Raw genomic sequence first — 14,601 nt, 5'->3', positions numbered from 1 at the left:
CTGACCCCTGAGGGGAAACAGCTTGTTTACTTGTCTGGACAAGAGGGTCCTTCCGGGGAGGCAGCCGGGCCTGCTCACTCTGTATCCCCCGTGTCCCGCGCAGGGCCTGGCGGGAGAGATGCCCAGTGAGGATCTGAATGAATGCTTGTGTGTCTGGAACTTCACTGTGTTTTCATTCAGTTCTCCCTCAAATGCTGGTGAGAGGGAAACTAAAACGTTTGATGGTTTATTTCCCTTATTTTGCATTTTGTAGATGGTGACAAGTGTCCCGTGGCAGCTGACAATTCATATGATCTGTTTGATTCCACCCCAGCAGTGCCACCAAGATCAGGTACAAAGCTAGAGTCTGGGTAGCTGTGGCACAGTTGGGTTTGGCAGTGGGACTTTTTAACTTGGAGGAAAGGGGGGGTCCCTGGTCCCAACTCAGCAGGGTATTTGGCAGGATTTGGGGGTTTGTGTTCTCAGCATTTCTAGCTGGCAGTCTCGTTCTCCAAGCCCAGGTGTTACCAACCTTAGCGACATCATTGGTTTCGCTCCCTGTTGCCCTGGGTTAAAGTGTGACTGCCTTATCGTGGCTTTCAAGGCCCTGCAGCATCCAGCCCGAGTGGGCCCGTCCAGCCACACCCCTCTGGCCTCCTGGTGCCACACGGATGGGTCAAACCATCCTGCAGTTGGGCCTGCACTTCCCTGTCACTGGGACTGTGCAGCGTGGCCCCCGCCTTTGCCAGACCGACTTTGCCCACTTCTGTGCCAGTGAAAATCCTGCTGCTTCCCGAAGACTCATCCTGAATGCAAACTGCCCAGGGAAATGTCTTTCCTGATGGCCCCGGTCCGAATTATCCATCCGTGCTTCTGTTGATCCAAAGGTGGAAAGCGGCAGGCTTTTACCTCTGTGTAGCATAATTCTTGCTACCCATTCAGCCCAGCGCAATTGTCGCTTCTTCTAAGAAGCCGTCCCTGATCTCCCTTCCCGCACAGAGCCTTGATTATTCTGTCCACTGAGCTCCGGCTCTTTGTCGTCACGCTGTTACACCTCCCACATGGCATCTGTGTTCCGATTAGACCGCGGGCCCCTGAAGCGCAGGCCCAGGCTTGACTCGTCTGTGTGCATCAGGGCTCTTCTGCAGAGCCGGTGTTGGTTGGATTGAAATGAGCTTCTCCCACAGGATGAATAAGCCTATGGCGGGTAATACACAGACTGAGGTCCTGGCTCCAGGCCTCTTTCCCCTCGGGGCTGTGTCAGGTGGCATTTGGGCCTGAGGGCTCTTAGCCCTCCTGGCTGGCTAGACTGTCGTTGAACGCGGCTCATCGAATGCAGGGTGCCGCCCCAGGTAGGTCCGATATCTTTTTTCTCGTTCTGTAGCTTCAGAGACTCCTCCACTCTCTGGAAATTACATGGACACCCTCTCCTGCGACAGTGGCAGCTCGATCACCAGCACCTCAAACGTGTGCCGCCTGGTCCCTGGCCACCGCCTGTGGGCCAGCAAGAGTGGCTGCCACGTCCTGGGCCTGATTGAGGACTACGGTGCCTTGTGCGAGCAGATTGGCCGGGGCCAGAAGCTCCTCGCCGAGATGGACGTTCAGATCCAAGAGGCTCCCAGCCCCATGAGTCAAGAGCTGGCAACAAAGGTAACCTGAGCGACAGAGCTGGAGGGAGAGGGATGCACAGCGGGGCAGGAGGTGGAAGGTGTTGGCCGAGGGCACTGGGGGCGAGGGGCTCACGAGTCCTCAGTAAGGCCCTGGGAAGAGGGGCCAGGGAGCATCGCGCATGAAACTCATGAGGTCGGGTCCGGGCTGCGAGGCTGCTGCTTGTTCTGCGGGAGGGACACCTGCTGAGGCCTGGGCCTGCGTCACCGCGGTCGCTTCGCTGGGCCCCGCTGCACTGCCCCCCCGCGGCCTGTCCAGTGTCTCGTCCATCCCCCTCTATCCTCCAGTCCTGCAGTGTGTCCATCCCTTCTCCCACCCGGTCACCTGTCTGTCGCCCTCCCGGCCTCTGTGCTCAGGCTCTGGGGCTGCTGTGGTGAACGGGGTGCCTGAGGTCCTGGTCCTCACGCAGCGTGTGGTCTGGTCCACCACGCTGCCTTCTGTGATGCGCTTGCTGCCGCGAGCCGTCCTGCAGCCGCCTCAAGATGGTTGGCGGCCGCTGTTCTTGCACAGGACCTTTTAGGATCGTATTTGCTTTCATCCCAGAGCAGCCTTTACAGTGGGTGATGTCATTCCCGCTGTGCAGGTGCTGAGGGAAGGTAGCTCAGAGCGGTCGGATTTGAACCCAGGTCTCTGTCCGCCAAGGCGCTCTCTTTCTCCGTCATCCTGCTCCCTGAAGAGCGTTGCAGGTCACCCCCCTCACCTGTGCGGGCACCTCCGCCTCCCGCCGGCGCCATGCAGGCTCCAGGGGAAACATTCGTGTCGCGTCGCTTGCCGTTGGCGTCGTTCACCTTCCGGAGAGGCTCCGTGGCTGCGGGGACCCTCTTCTTGGCACAGTAAATGGAGTGAACTCAGGCGGCCATTAATCATGCTTACTGACCGGGCTAACGTCACCACCGAAGTTCTCTCATAATCTATAAGTCACCGTCTTTAAGAACAATGAATTGGTGTCGCCCGGCAGTAGGCTCTTGCCTGGCGTGCGGAGCACAGGCCCTGCGGTCTGGGGATTTATGCTGCCCGTTAAAGCCGGCTCGTCCATAATCTTTTTCAAGACCGCACGTAACAGCCTTCTCATCCCCCCACGCAGCGTCCACACTCGGCGCCCCTGAGCAGCTTCGTCACCGGTGTCGGCGCAGCCAGGCTGACCCTGGATGAGGCCTCGAGGTTACTGACGCTCCTCTGGAGGGTCTCACTGCCCACCAGTGGCCAGTGCACGCTCCACTGTGAACAGGTGGGTGGTGGCACGTGGGTGCAGTGGCTCGAGGGTGCCGCTGGGGCCTGTGTCTCAGGCTTCTCCATGTCCAGCCCGGGACCTGGCCTCCAGCTGGTGTGCCCTCAGTTTGGGGAAGGTGGCGGGGGGCAGGGAGGGCGCCATGTTGTTCGAGTGACATGTCTGACACCGCGCTGGCTGCTCCAGGCCGGTTCTGACCTGATCCTCTGGGGCCCTGCAAGTTTGGCCTGCCGCCTGGACCCGACCGTGTCCCCACCACCAGCACATCTTTGTTGAGGGAAACCCTGTCCATGTTCTACACATCAGGAAACTGAGGTTCGGGGAGTGAGGCACGTACTCAAGGGTGCAGAGCTGGCTTTGAAGGTGCAGGCGTTGAATCCCAAGGACAGGCTTTGATTTATAGGCTTTAAGTCCCAGGTTTTCCTCGTGGACTAGGTCATTCCATTCTGCTCAGAATGTCTTTCATTTCTGATGCCTTTCCCTGGACTGTCTGATCCCTTTCGATAGCTTTCAGCATCCTATTTTAGTGGGGTTTGTAAATCTATTTTAACTACTTAGAAACTACTTTTTTTTTTTTTAACCAAACAAAATCATTTATTACAAAACCATTGAAATTTCCCTTAAAAGCTAGACGTTGCAGTAACTTGAACATGACTGAATTAAGAACGGTTGCTCCCATCTCCATCTGCATCCCCATCTGTCATGGTGCAGAGCAGAGCCTGTCCCCCGGGTCTGTGTGTGTGGGGGGGAAACATGTCGTATTATGACAAGGTGAGCACCTGCTCTGATAATCAGGGAAACCTCCCTGGAAGAAGGAGCCTACTTGTTAAGGAAGAGTTAGAGCTCTTTGCTTGGTGGCCTGATAGATATTTCCCCCTTTATCTAACCTATAAATTTTTACCAAAGGCCATCAGGAAGGCAGAAGGGAAATGTGCATTCCACGTCATCACTCATCTAGTTCACCCCTCTGACAGCTCTCAGATTTCCCAACCATGGCGAAGAAGTAGCAGTGAAGCAGCTCTCTCACCTCGGAAGGTTCTGCTGAGCCTGTGCTTAGGTTTCTGTCTTGGGATCCTGGGGAGGAAGTTTGGTGCCGTAAACTCGGGGAAGTACACGAGCAGTCATTGTGCAGGGAAATCTGTACACGGAGTGGAAGACGGCGTATTGGAGAGGAAAGACCTTGCCTTTCCTCCTAACCCACCAAGCTGTCTTCCATCTTGAGCCCAGAAGACACAGGTGCTCTCTCCTGGCCGACTGGCTCCTTCTCACCTCTCAGGTCTCAGCTTAAATGTTACTTCAAGGTCAGAGAGGGTTCCCGGTCACTTTATCATAGCATCCTCTTCTGCTTCATCCTAGCCCTTATCACAAGTTATAATTACACACTTGTCTGTTTAATGTGATAATATAATTATCACAAGTTATAATTACACACTTGTCTGTTTAATGTTTAATTATCACAAGTTATAATTACACACTTGTCTGTTTAATGTCTGTGCCCCTCTGTTTTCCATGAGGGGCCATGTCTATTTTGTTCATATTTTTGAATGAATGAATGAGTAATTTCCTTTCATCCTCCCAAACTGGTACTTGCCCATATGATTTTTTTTTTCCCCGTATGATTTTTAAAGCATGTGTCTGCACTAAACATTTCACCCTTGATGTAGTGTTTTTGACCTCAGTACACAGTAATGTCTGTTAAATAGATGGAATGCAGTTCTTATTTCTATTATGTGAGTGTGTATAAATACAAATTAGAGTCACATTGATCTCCCCCGCTAGCAAATTAGTCTAGGGACTGGTCAGTGCTTGTGATGATTTGCCCCTTATTTCCGAGGGTTTCTCGGGTAATTGATTATGCTCCCTTTAGCATCACAGAATTTTAGAGCCAGAAGAAGGACCTTGGAGTTGCTCTGATATGGCTGCTGGTGTACACGGACCCCTGTGTGGTGTTAAATTGCCTCTAGCCACTTTTCTGTCCCTGTCTATGTTTCATACAGTGCCTTTTTCTTGGTGTGAAATCTGTGCAAAGCAGATTTCCAAGTTTCCACCAGCAGCTCCAGTGGTTTTTTACTACCTGGTGTTTTCTCTGAGTGTCATTAAATTGCCTTTTGCATCTCCTACAGTCAGTCCCTGGGACTACTCTGGAAAGTGTATATCATATATATCAGTTTGTCTAAGAAAGTTGTGGGGAGAGATACAAATATGTACACATATTCATTTATAAAAACGTTTTTAAGTGGAAGGATGAACAGTCACAACAGTCTACGTGTAGGGGTGGGAAGGAAGAGGATGGAAGGACAGGGATAGAGGGTAGACTTCTCTGAATTGACCTTGTTTCATAAATTTGACTTTGTATAAATGCTTTACATAATTATAAATAAAAATAAATCCAAGTGGGGAAAAAAGCAATTTTTAAAAATTCGTAACAAGGTGAAACAAACCAACTTCCCTGTGTATAGTATCGGAGACATAACCACACAGAGAGGGAGCATTTCAGGACTTCCCTGGCGGTCCAGTGGTTAGGGCTCCGTACTTCCGCTGCAGGGGGCACAGGTTCGATCCCTGGTCGGGGAACTAAGATCCTGCAAGCCGCACGGCATGGCCAAAAAAAGAAGAAGAAAAAAAGAGGAAACATTTCAGTGACTAAAACACAATAATTTGACTATGTATTCCTAGTGGGCAAAAAGAACTGCCAACATTTTTTTACCTGTTTTCAGTGATTATATTGTTAGTAATGATATTTGTATGTATGTTTTGGAATTATTAAATTTTATCATAGGATAAAGCAAATAACTTATTATGTTGAAATTTTTACCGTCAGGGAAGAGATACAAATAAAAAACATCAAAGAAGTAAAAATCCTGTAATCCCTAATTTGAATTGGAAATACCAGTATGAACTCATGATGTATTTTCTATTTTAAAAATTAACTAGTTCTTTTTACTTAAAAGGCTGTAAAAATGTCCAATCCAGTGCCAGTGAGCACCTCTGGTGCCAAATTATGGTTTCTAAATACCTTTTCTTACTAAAAGGAACGAGGACTCCTTGGAGAAATGGCTTGATTCTAGGTCTGGGGCAGGAAATGTACAGTATGAGCTTAGAACATCTTTTCATCCTAAGAAAAAAAAGAGAGAAAAGAGAGAATGAAACTTGCAGATTTACAGTGGTTCTCAGATTATGGTCCCTGGACTGTTAGAACCAGCATCATCTGGACACTTGGAAAGGCAGATTTTCAGGCCTCACCCCAGACCTACTGAATCGGAAAGTCTGGGAGTGGCCCCAGCGGTCTGTTTTTTACAAGTCGTCTTGGTGGCTCTGAGACCCACTGGATTAAAAGGAACTGGAGACATTAACAGTCAAATGCAAAACGTGGCGTTTATTTGGACGCTGAATCAAACCAGTTGTTTAAAAAAAAAATTATGATGCAATCCGGGCAATGTATCTACTGACATCTAGTCGGTGATACTAAGCAGTCATTCTCATTATTTTAGGTGTGATAATGACATTGTGGGGTTTTTTTGTTTTCTTTTTTTTTTTTTGCGGTATGCGGGCCTCTCCCGTTGCGGAGCACAGGCTCCGGACGCGCAGGCTCAGCGGCCATGGCTCACGGGCCCAGCCGCTCTGCGGCATGTGGGATCTTCCCGGACCGGGGCACGAACCTGTGTCCCCTGCATCGGCAGGCGGACTCTCAAGCACTGCGCCACCAGGGAAGCCCGGTTTTTTTGTTTTTTTTTTTTTTAAAGAATCTTTTTCTTCTAGAGCTATGTACTAAAATATTTTATGGATGAAATATGATTGGCTTCTAGGATTGATTTTAAAAATAATTTTAGGGTGAGGATGGGCAGGGATATAGATGAAACAAGTTTGGCCATGATTTAATAGCTGCTGAAACTGGTGGTTCATCATCTTATTCTTTCTACTTTTGTAAATGTTTGAGACTTTTCATTTGACAAAACAAAACAACCAACCAAAAAAAAACAAAAAAATACACAGTTCCAGAAGTCGGGCAGCACACTCATGAGTAAGTTAAGTCCCAGCTCTGAGCTCAGCTCTGTGGCCCTGAGGAAAAGTTGCTCTGTTGAGCTCCTGCTGGGTGTCAGGCACTCTGCTATACACTCAGCAACTCCTTTTATCCCTTACGGGAGCCTTCAGAGGGTTAAGTAGTATTATTCCCATTTTCTGGAAGTAAGAACTGAAACTCCCTTGCTCCATCATCTTAGCGGCTAGAAGCATCGGAGCTGGGGTCTGGAGCCCTGCTGTTTTTACCATGGTGTCTTCACCCTGTAACAATGAAGATTTTAAGTTCAGAGGAACAGTAGACACATAAATAATTAAAATTCCTCGTCCGCAGTGCCAGATAGAATTCAGGGCGTTCAGGGTGTTTTGAGAGCACAGGTGAACCCACCACTTGACAGATGGTCTCACAGCACCTACTCCATGGCAGACGCTGGGGGTCAGAGGGAAGAATTGAGTTCTGCCCTCAGGGAGCTTGTAGTCTAGGAGGGGAAGCAAACAAGTAAGTGACCAGTTATAATCCACCATGAAACGGGCAACGTTAGAGGAAGCACTGGGCACGATGGGCACCCAAAGGAGCAGTAACCAACCTAAGACTCCTGGTAGAGAAGGGTCTGAAGGAGACCTGGAGGGGGTCATGCCTGAGCTGACTTTAGAAAGAGCAATAGAGGTGAGCCAGGCGAGGTGAGCAATAATCATTCTCCCTGTCTTCAGGCATCCTCTCATCTGAGTCTCACTGTACTGCAGTGTGACAAGAGGGTCAGGCATCATCCCTGTTTTACAGATGCGGACCTAAGGCTCTGAATGTAGAGTGACTTTGTCCCAGAATGTGTGGCCTACAAAGCCACCACCAGAACACAAGTCTCTGGGCTCTCAGCTTGAGGAAGAATCAAAGAAAACCTTATGTTTAAATTAGGATCTGTTTTGGAAGCACAGTTGAAGTCCTTGTAGCCGACACAATTGGTTAATCTTAAAAGTAGGTTAAAGTAGGGAATCAAAAAATGATACATACCTTAAACATTTCAGTTTAACTTAAAACAGTTAAATGTACATTCATTGGCCACTCTTTTGATGTAGGGCCAGGGCCTTTTCTTTGAATATGGGTCTGCTGATTGAAGTTCCACATCTTCTTTCTTTCATAAACTATATCCATAATGTATGTCTGTCACTTCCAATTTCCGTTTCTTTAAGATGAAGAAAAAACTTAGGCACTTGCAAAGCAATTTGAATATAGAATCCTTCTAGACTGTGTTCCTCCCACATCTTTTATTCACCCACACCTAATTTGCCAGAAATGTGGTTTTTTTAGTGACTCGTCTTTATCAAGTGTTTCCTGAAACATACGTTAGTTTTCATTCAACCGGTTTTCTCTTTTCATACACATGTTTCATAGGTTTACTTAATACTTAATTAAATCATATAACTGATTACAAGTACAACAGCCATAAACAAGTTTGGGGACAAACTAAAGTGGCTCTTCGTAAGCTGACAGCCCAACATCTCCCCTCTTGGGAGCAGAGGTATTTCAGTGTAGCACAGGGTGGCCTGTGCCGGGGTATCTCACAGTCCAGGTATTTTATGAGAAAGGGAGTGTCCTTAACCCCGTGAACTAGTTCAGTGGAGATTGGTTAAGACAGCCGCGATGGTGTTCACATTTTCACTTCAGGGGTCTGGGGACTCTAGTTTTGCCACCCATCCACTCTCCTCACCTCTGGAAAATCAAAACAGGTTCTCCTAATAGATCATACTCCCCTAATAATACCTTTATATTCTCTTTGTGTAAAGTAGACAGCTAGTGGGAACCCTGCTGTATAGCACCAGAAGCTCAGCTCAGGGCTCTGTGATGACATAGGTGGGAGGGAGGGAGGGAGGCCCAAGAGGGAGGGGATATAGGTATACATACAGCTGATTCACTTCATTGTACAGCAGACACTAATACAACGTTGTAAAACAGTTATACTCCAATTTAAAAAAAAAGATTTAAGCATTAAAAAAATACCAGCATTATAGTATTTGGGAAAAAACCCTCAATGCTGATAAGTTAAGGAAATGATTATTCCAGATCCCATCTCTCAGAACTAAAACACTATCAACATTTTCGTGATGTCTCTCTCATCAAATAGTTTAGACATCTTGATATACGCACCTATGGATGGAAATATATGTGTTCAATTTTACGGAACAGGAGTGCGTGGCGCACAATAGCTGTTGGGCACTTCTGTCCCTAATTACGATCATCTTTCAATGTCAATAAATGAAGTTCTACAGCATCTTTTTAATAGCTGCAGAATCATTCCATAGTACGTAAGTACCGTAGTTGAGTTATCTAAATCCCCATTGAAACAAATCAGGTGGTTTTTTTTTGTCCCGCTGTGAGCAGTGCTGAGGTGAGCATCCTGGTGCACAGGCGTCTTCTCGTGCCTGCGTTACCATTCCTTGGGGGTAGATGCCCACGTGTAGAATTGCTGGGTCAGAGGGTTGAGCACGTTTTACATTCTGCTGCATCTCGCCGGGCGTGGCTCCACCTGGGCTGTGCCAGTGCACAGCTCCACCAGCAGTCGTGAGAGGGCTTTGCCCACACCCTCCCCGCCATCTGACCAGCAGAGCTAGCCTAGAAAACTAGGCTTCTAGTTTTTATTCAGATACCTTTGTTTGTAAGGTTGAGCACTTTTTACGTGGTTTTGTAATTCTTCCTCTGTGATCTGACGTTTATATTCTGTGTTCATGTTTCTAATTCCCTTTCTCTTTAGACTGGAGAGTTGAAGGCAGAGATCAGCAAACTACACAAAAAATTGTTTGAACAAGAAAAGAAGTTGCAAAACACCATGAAGCTGTTGCAGCTGAGCAAGAGCCAGGAGAAAGTCATCTTTGACCAGCGTGAGTAGCTGGGGGGCGGCCACCACGGCTGACCACTGCCTGCCTCTGAGGACTAAAACCCCAGCCCTGGGTTGTCCTCACACCTCCTGCTTATGGGCTTCCTTTCATACTTCACCCATCCTGACCCGCCCAGACAGATGAATTCCCTTAACAGACCTCTGTGGAGGGGCCGCTCCGTGCCAGGGACTGTCACCTCCCTGGGGAGGCAGGTGTGTGGCGTGCAGTGATGGGAACATACACGTGTAGGGGCACAGGGAGCACTGAGGTGGGATGGGGAGGGGGTCGCTCTGTCCTGGGAGGTGCCTTCTTGAATGAAGAGACACCTGACCTGAGTCTTCAAGGAGGAGTCGGTGTTGGTCAGGTGGACAGGGGACAGTGTGGGCAAGGGCAGAGGGACAAGGAGTGAGACTGCCTGTGAGGAAAGCCGACAGCAGCTCATGTTGCTGGAGTTGGAGCTGCCCGTGGCAGGTGGAGGTGGGAGGGGCCTGGGGCACTGGGGCCGCCGCGTGAGAGGCCTCGGGTGGGAGCCGCTCCAAGCGGACTGTCCATCTGCGTCGAGAAGGGCTTGCTGGCGGCCGGTCCAGGCAGGTGAGGAGGGCCTGCGGCCGGGCGGTGGGATCCAGAGGAGGGCACCGATTTGAGAAAGACACTCCTAGACAGACACAGAAACGCAAGGCCGGAGATATCCAATAACGCTTGTAAGGTGGCCCCAGCCCTGGCCCAGGGGCTTCAGAGGCGCAAACCCCCTGCGCGCTTTCAGCCCCCGGCACCCGTGCCCTCGTGCGCGCGGCGGAGCCTCCTAGCAGCACAGGCCCCGCCAGGCCTTGGGTGGCCAGGCCCTCGACATCCCTGAATCACGAGGGGCCTTGTGGACCAGACCCGAGAAGGAGCCGCGGGGCTCACGGCGTCCGTCGTGTGTTAGGTCCCCTTGGCTGAGCACGGAGGGGCCGGGAGGCGGGGCGGGGCTGAAAGGTGGTGAGGAGGCGGCCCTGGCAGACCGGTGGGTGTCCGTGGGGTTCCACCTGGGGGTTCAAGCCACTGGCAGAGAAGAGGAGCGCTGGAGGCGGCGGGGTGCGGGGAGAGCCATCAAGGCCGTGCCTGAGCTAGCTGTGGGCCAGGTGGGTCCGGCCCCGGGAGCGGCTCTTGAGGAGGTGGGAAGAGTGCTTCTGTACAGCCCCCAGGTCCAGGGAACACTGGCGCGCTCGGCGTTGGTGTTGCCCTGTAGCCGTTGTCCCAGGCAGTCACAGGGAGCATGAAGTTACCCCTGTTTGCAGGTGAGCGTATTTTGGAAGTAGGTTCAGATGGGTGAGTTACCACGGCAGGGCCAGAGGACAGAACCCAGCCCTGAGTCCCGGGTTGCTGAGGCTGCCGTCGTCAGTGAGCGCGGCTCAGATCTCCGCTCTCCTGCGTGACCTGGAATAAATGACTTGAACTCTCTGAGCTTTAGATTCCTTATCTCTAACCGGAGACGGTAATTCCAGAGGACTCGGACTGGCCGGATGGGCCTGGATTTCTCATCACAGCTTCATAAAAAAGTGCCCCTGTTTTCTCCTCTGTAAAAGAGGGATGGTAGTGATACCTCAACTTTCTGGTACTCTTCCTGGGACAGAAGGGGTGCTCGATAAGTGATAGTTCTCTGACTCCTTTATTCCATGAGGTCAGACTTAATTCTGTGCACTCAGGTGGTGGCAAACCCTTAATAGTCAGAAAGACCTCAAACGTGTCGTAGCGTCTCCCGTGCTCAAGACGGTGCCCCCTCTCCGCATCTCCCTCCGAGGCCCGGCAGAGTTGGCGTGGGCTGAGGGGAGGGCTTGCCCAAGCTTGCACAGCTGGTGACTGAGCCAGGCCTGTGACTTGCCCCAAAGACCCCAAACCCCGCCAGCCTCCCAGGGTCTGCTCTGGCTCTAAGGGACTGAGTGGAAGTTGGGTAGTGTCCCCTCCTCTCCCTTCCCCGCCTGGTGACGAGGAAGAGCAAGGGCCTGGGGCTGCTCCCTGCCTAGGCCAAGGCGAACACTCCAGCTCCTCCCAGAGTCCACAGGGAGAGGAGGGAAAGGGTGACCGTGAGACCCTCTCCACGTGACCTGGAACCGCCCACTTCACTTCCCGCCTGTAGATGGGAATCCCTGGGGGGTGTGCACTGAGGTCACAGCTGGCAAACCACCTGTCACCGCTGGACACCACTGAGGCTGGTGTCTTCCTTGCCAGTGCCCTGCTGAGGTGGGAAGAGCAGGTGCTGAGTCAGACAGACCTGGGCTCTAGTCACGCCTCTGCCTGGGGCCAGCCTTGATTTGGGACAAGCTCTTCCCCGCTCTGTCCCTCGGGCTTCTCATCTCAGTGGGAGTTTCTTTCTCTGAACGTGGGCAGTGCTGTTCAGACGTGGGGCCCCTTCACACTTGCGCCAGGTGAGACTTAGCTCGTTCCGTACTTTTAGTACTGTTTTAACATTATTTTTAACCTCCACAGCCATGGTACCGAATCTTTTCCGGGTCACAGGCTCCTTGGCGAACCTCAGGAGAGGGGATCTTTCTCCCCAGAAGGATGCACGCATCCTTGTACACACAAAGATTTGCACATGGTTTCTGAGGATTTACGACGCTCCAACACATAGCCTTGGGCCCAGCTTAAGAATGTCTGCCCTGCGGCGTGGGGCTGGGGAAGGGCACAGAGAGGCAGTGGGCACCTCTGAAATTCACTTTGCCCAGTTAAAAACAAAGCCCACACCATCTGTCCCCTCCCGCAGTGTCACAGATTGCAAACAGACTTCGTTACCTCCAGATGGAAATTTTCGTGAGGCAAGAAATATTTTCTCAAGGCCACCACATGGCACCTATTCCGAATAAGCCATTGGGCAGCTGGGCCGTGTGTACCGACAGGGAGACTGTCTCAGCCTGGGGCCCCACTGGCTAAAGGCCCAGTTCCAGAAGCCTGTGTGTCCTCCCTGGGGGTAGCCGGAGTCCCTGGCCATCACCAAAGCCTGTTTAAGGTGGATCCCTTATCGGGCCGATCTCCCCTCAGTGGCGGCATTCCTGCTGCTGCTGACGTTTGTTGGACAAGACACGGACTGAGGGAAGAAGCCACCTTACTTTACAGTTGCTGCCCTGAAAGCGGGCACTCCCCCCCCCCCACCCCCCCGTGGGTTCTGATGCTCTGGGGATCTGCCTCACGCAGCTCGGAGGGCATCAGTCAGATCACAGGGACCTGTGAGAACATCCCGCCCCGCCCGCTGCTGTCCAGGTAGAGTGTGCCTGGCCCAGGGGGCCACTGGAGGGCAGCTCAGGAGAGAGACACCCACGGTCTGGTCCTCCTCCCCGTCATCAGGCCCCCGCTCCGAGGACTGCTGTGCCCTCGACCCTCGACTTGGCCTTCACGTGTGGGTTTGCTTGGAGCGGGTGCACCCCCTTCCCAGCGCTGCTTCTCCGGGGGGCTGAGGGGCCCTAGTCAGGTGCAGGCCTCTCCCCTGCCCGGCACCACGAGCCCAGCCCGCAGAGGCGGGCCCTGGGGGTCCCGCTGGCCCTGCAGAGCCTCAGTTTCCATCTATAGCGTGGTGTCGCTCGCTCTGCCTTCTAGTATTGCTGAGGTTGTGGCTTAGCCTGGACTTGAGGAGGGGTCTCTGGTCCACCCTCTCTGATGGGTTATTTGATGCTGGGATGTGTGATGGGGCAGGTGGGGCCTTACACGTCTGGGTCTGGATGCTACAGGGCTGACCACACGCCTGAGCCATGTGGGGCTTGGGGGCTCCTCCCTGCGTTTGGCTTTTACACTGTCTTCCTGGGCATCTATGTCTAATCATCCCGTTCTTTGCTCTTTCCTTAGTGGTCGTTACACACAAAATCCTTCGGAAGGCCAGAGGAAACCTGGAGGTGATGCCCCTTTGAGAAAGCCATTTGGGGGATGGGAATGGGTGTGGGGCCGGCAATGACTTCTTTTGAAAAACGAAGTTGAAGGTGAAACCCAGTCACGTGTTCTCTGTCAGTTGTATTTTTCTGCCAGCAGCGCATGAAAAGTTTCGTTTCATCATGCCGTGTTTTTGATGGTTGTTCTAATTATTGGGATGCTGTTTCTTACCAGTGAGAAGTACAGCAAACGACGCCTGGCACATAGTAGGCGTTTGATAAATATTTCATTATCATCTGGTTCTATAAATATTTACTGATCAAACAGTATGTCTTTGAAAGTAGTTTCAGAATAGCATTCTCACCATTAATTCTGTCAGTAATCTTACTCCAGAGACCCTCCGTGGGACCTAAAATTCTCATTTTTTCCCCTCCCTTCTCCTAGCTTAGGCCCGGGAGTGCCCATCCTGGAACGTCCAGTCCCAGCAGGCCAGGCTCCTGAGGAGAACTTTCAGCCAATAAAGCTCGTGGTTCCCCACTTAGCTCGTCCCGTCTCTTTGTTACAAGCGTGGTTCCCGCTTATTGAGGGGAGAAGGGCTGTCTGGCCAAAGGAGACCTATCTTTCACCTTAAGATTGGCGTGGAGTTGTTGTCAGATAGGGTGGGAGCTTCCAGGCGCCGGGCCTCTCACGTCCAGGGCCGGCGCGGAGCTGAGGCATTACTCCCAGGCACGCGGGTGGGCTCGCGTTCCCCCCGCCGCCTCCCCCGGATTTGCTTGGTGCTCAGCCAGCCCCGCAGCTGGAAGATGCTCATTTAACGACTCATTCAGCCTGGTGGTGCCGTTATTTTGTGCAGAGCCTAAAGCCAGGGACAGCCTGGGGGTCTTGGGACTGGCGTGGCCCTCAGAGGTCACCTGAGCTTTGTGCTGAGCCACCCAGTGTCCAGAGAGGAACGATGCCACGTGGTGTGGCCAGGGTGCCTGGGCCGCCCTCGGCACTGCACA

General features: G+C 51.7%; 1 protein-coding gene across 5 annotated transcripts in view; it reads left to right on the top strand.

Moving 5' to 3' along the window:
- CDK5RAP2 (CDK5 regulatory subunit associated protein 2) overlaps positions 1–14,155 on the top strand; it is a 184,586-nt gene extending 170,431 nt beyond the window's left edge. For 4 of the 5 annotated variants that reach the window (XM_029203584.1, XM_029203581.1, XM_029203583.1 and 1 more), the window contains 6 exons: positions 254–331; positions 1,364–1,629; positions 2,732–2,875; positions 9,640–9,766; positions 13,580–13,626; positions 14,050–14,155. In XM_029203584.1, the coding sequence (XP_029059417.1) occupies positions 254–331; positions 1,364–1,629; positions 2,732–2,875; positions 9,640–9,766; positions 13,580–13,626; positions 14,050–14,121 (734 nt within the window). In that variant the 3' untranslated portion in view covers positions 14,122–14,155. Of the gene's footprint in view, positions 1–253; positions 332–1,363; positions 1,630–2,731; positions 2,876–9,639; positions 9,767–13,579; positions 13,627–14,044 lie in introns of all 5 variants that reach the window. The other variant, XM_029203582.1, reaches the window with a different exon arrangement.
- Positions 14,156–14,601: the final 446 nt, after the last annotated feature.

Source organism: Monodon monoceros, unplaced genomic scaffold (genome assembly GCF_005190385.1).
Source record: "Monodon monoceros isolate NGI ecotype Baffin Bay Population unplaced genomic scaffold, NGI_Narwhal_1 Super_Scaffold_5, whole genome shotgun sequence".
NCBI lineage: Eukaryota > Metazoa > Chordata > Mammalia > Artiodactyla > Monodontidae > Monodon > Monodon monoceros.
The sequence above is the reverse complement of the archived record's forward strand: the minus strand, read 5'-3'. Positions and strand labels throughout refer to the sequence as shown.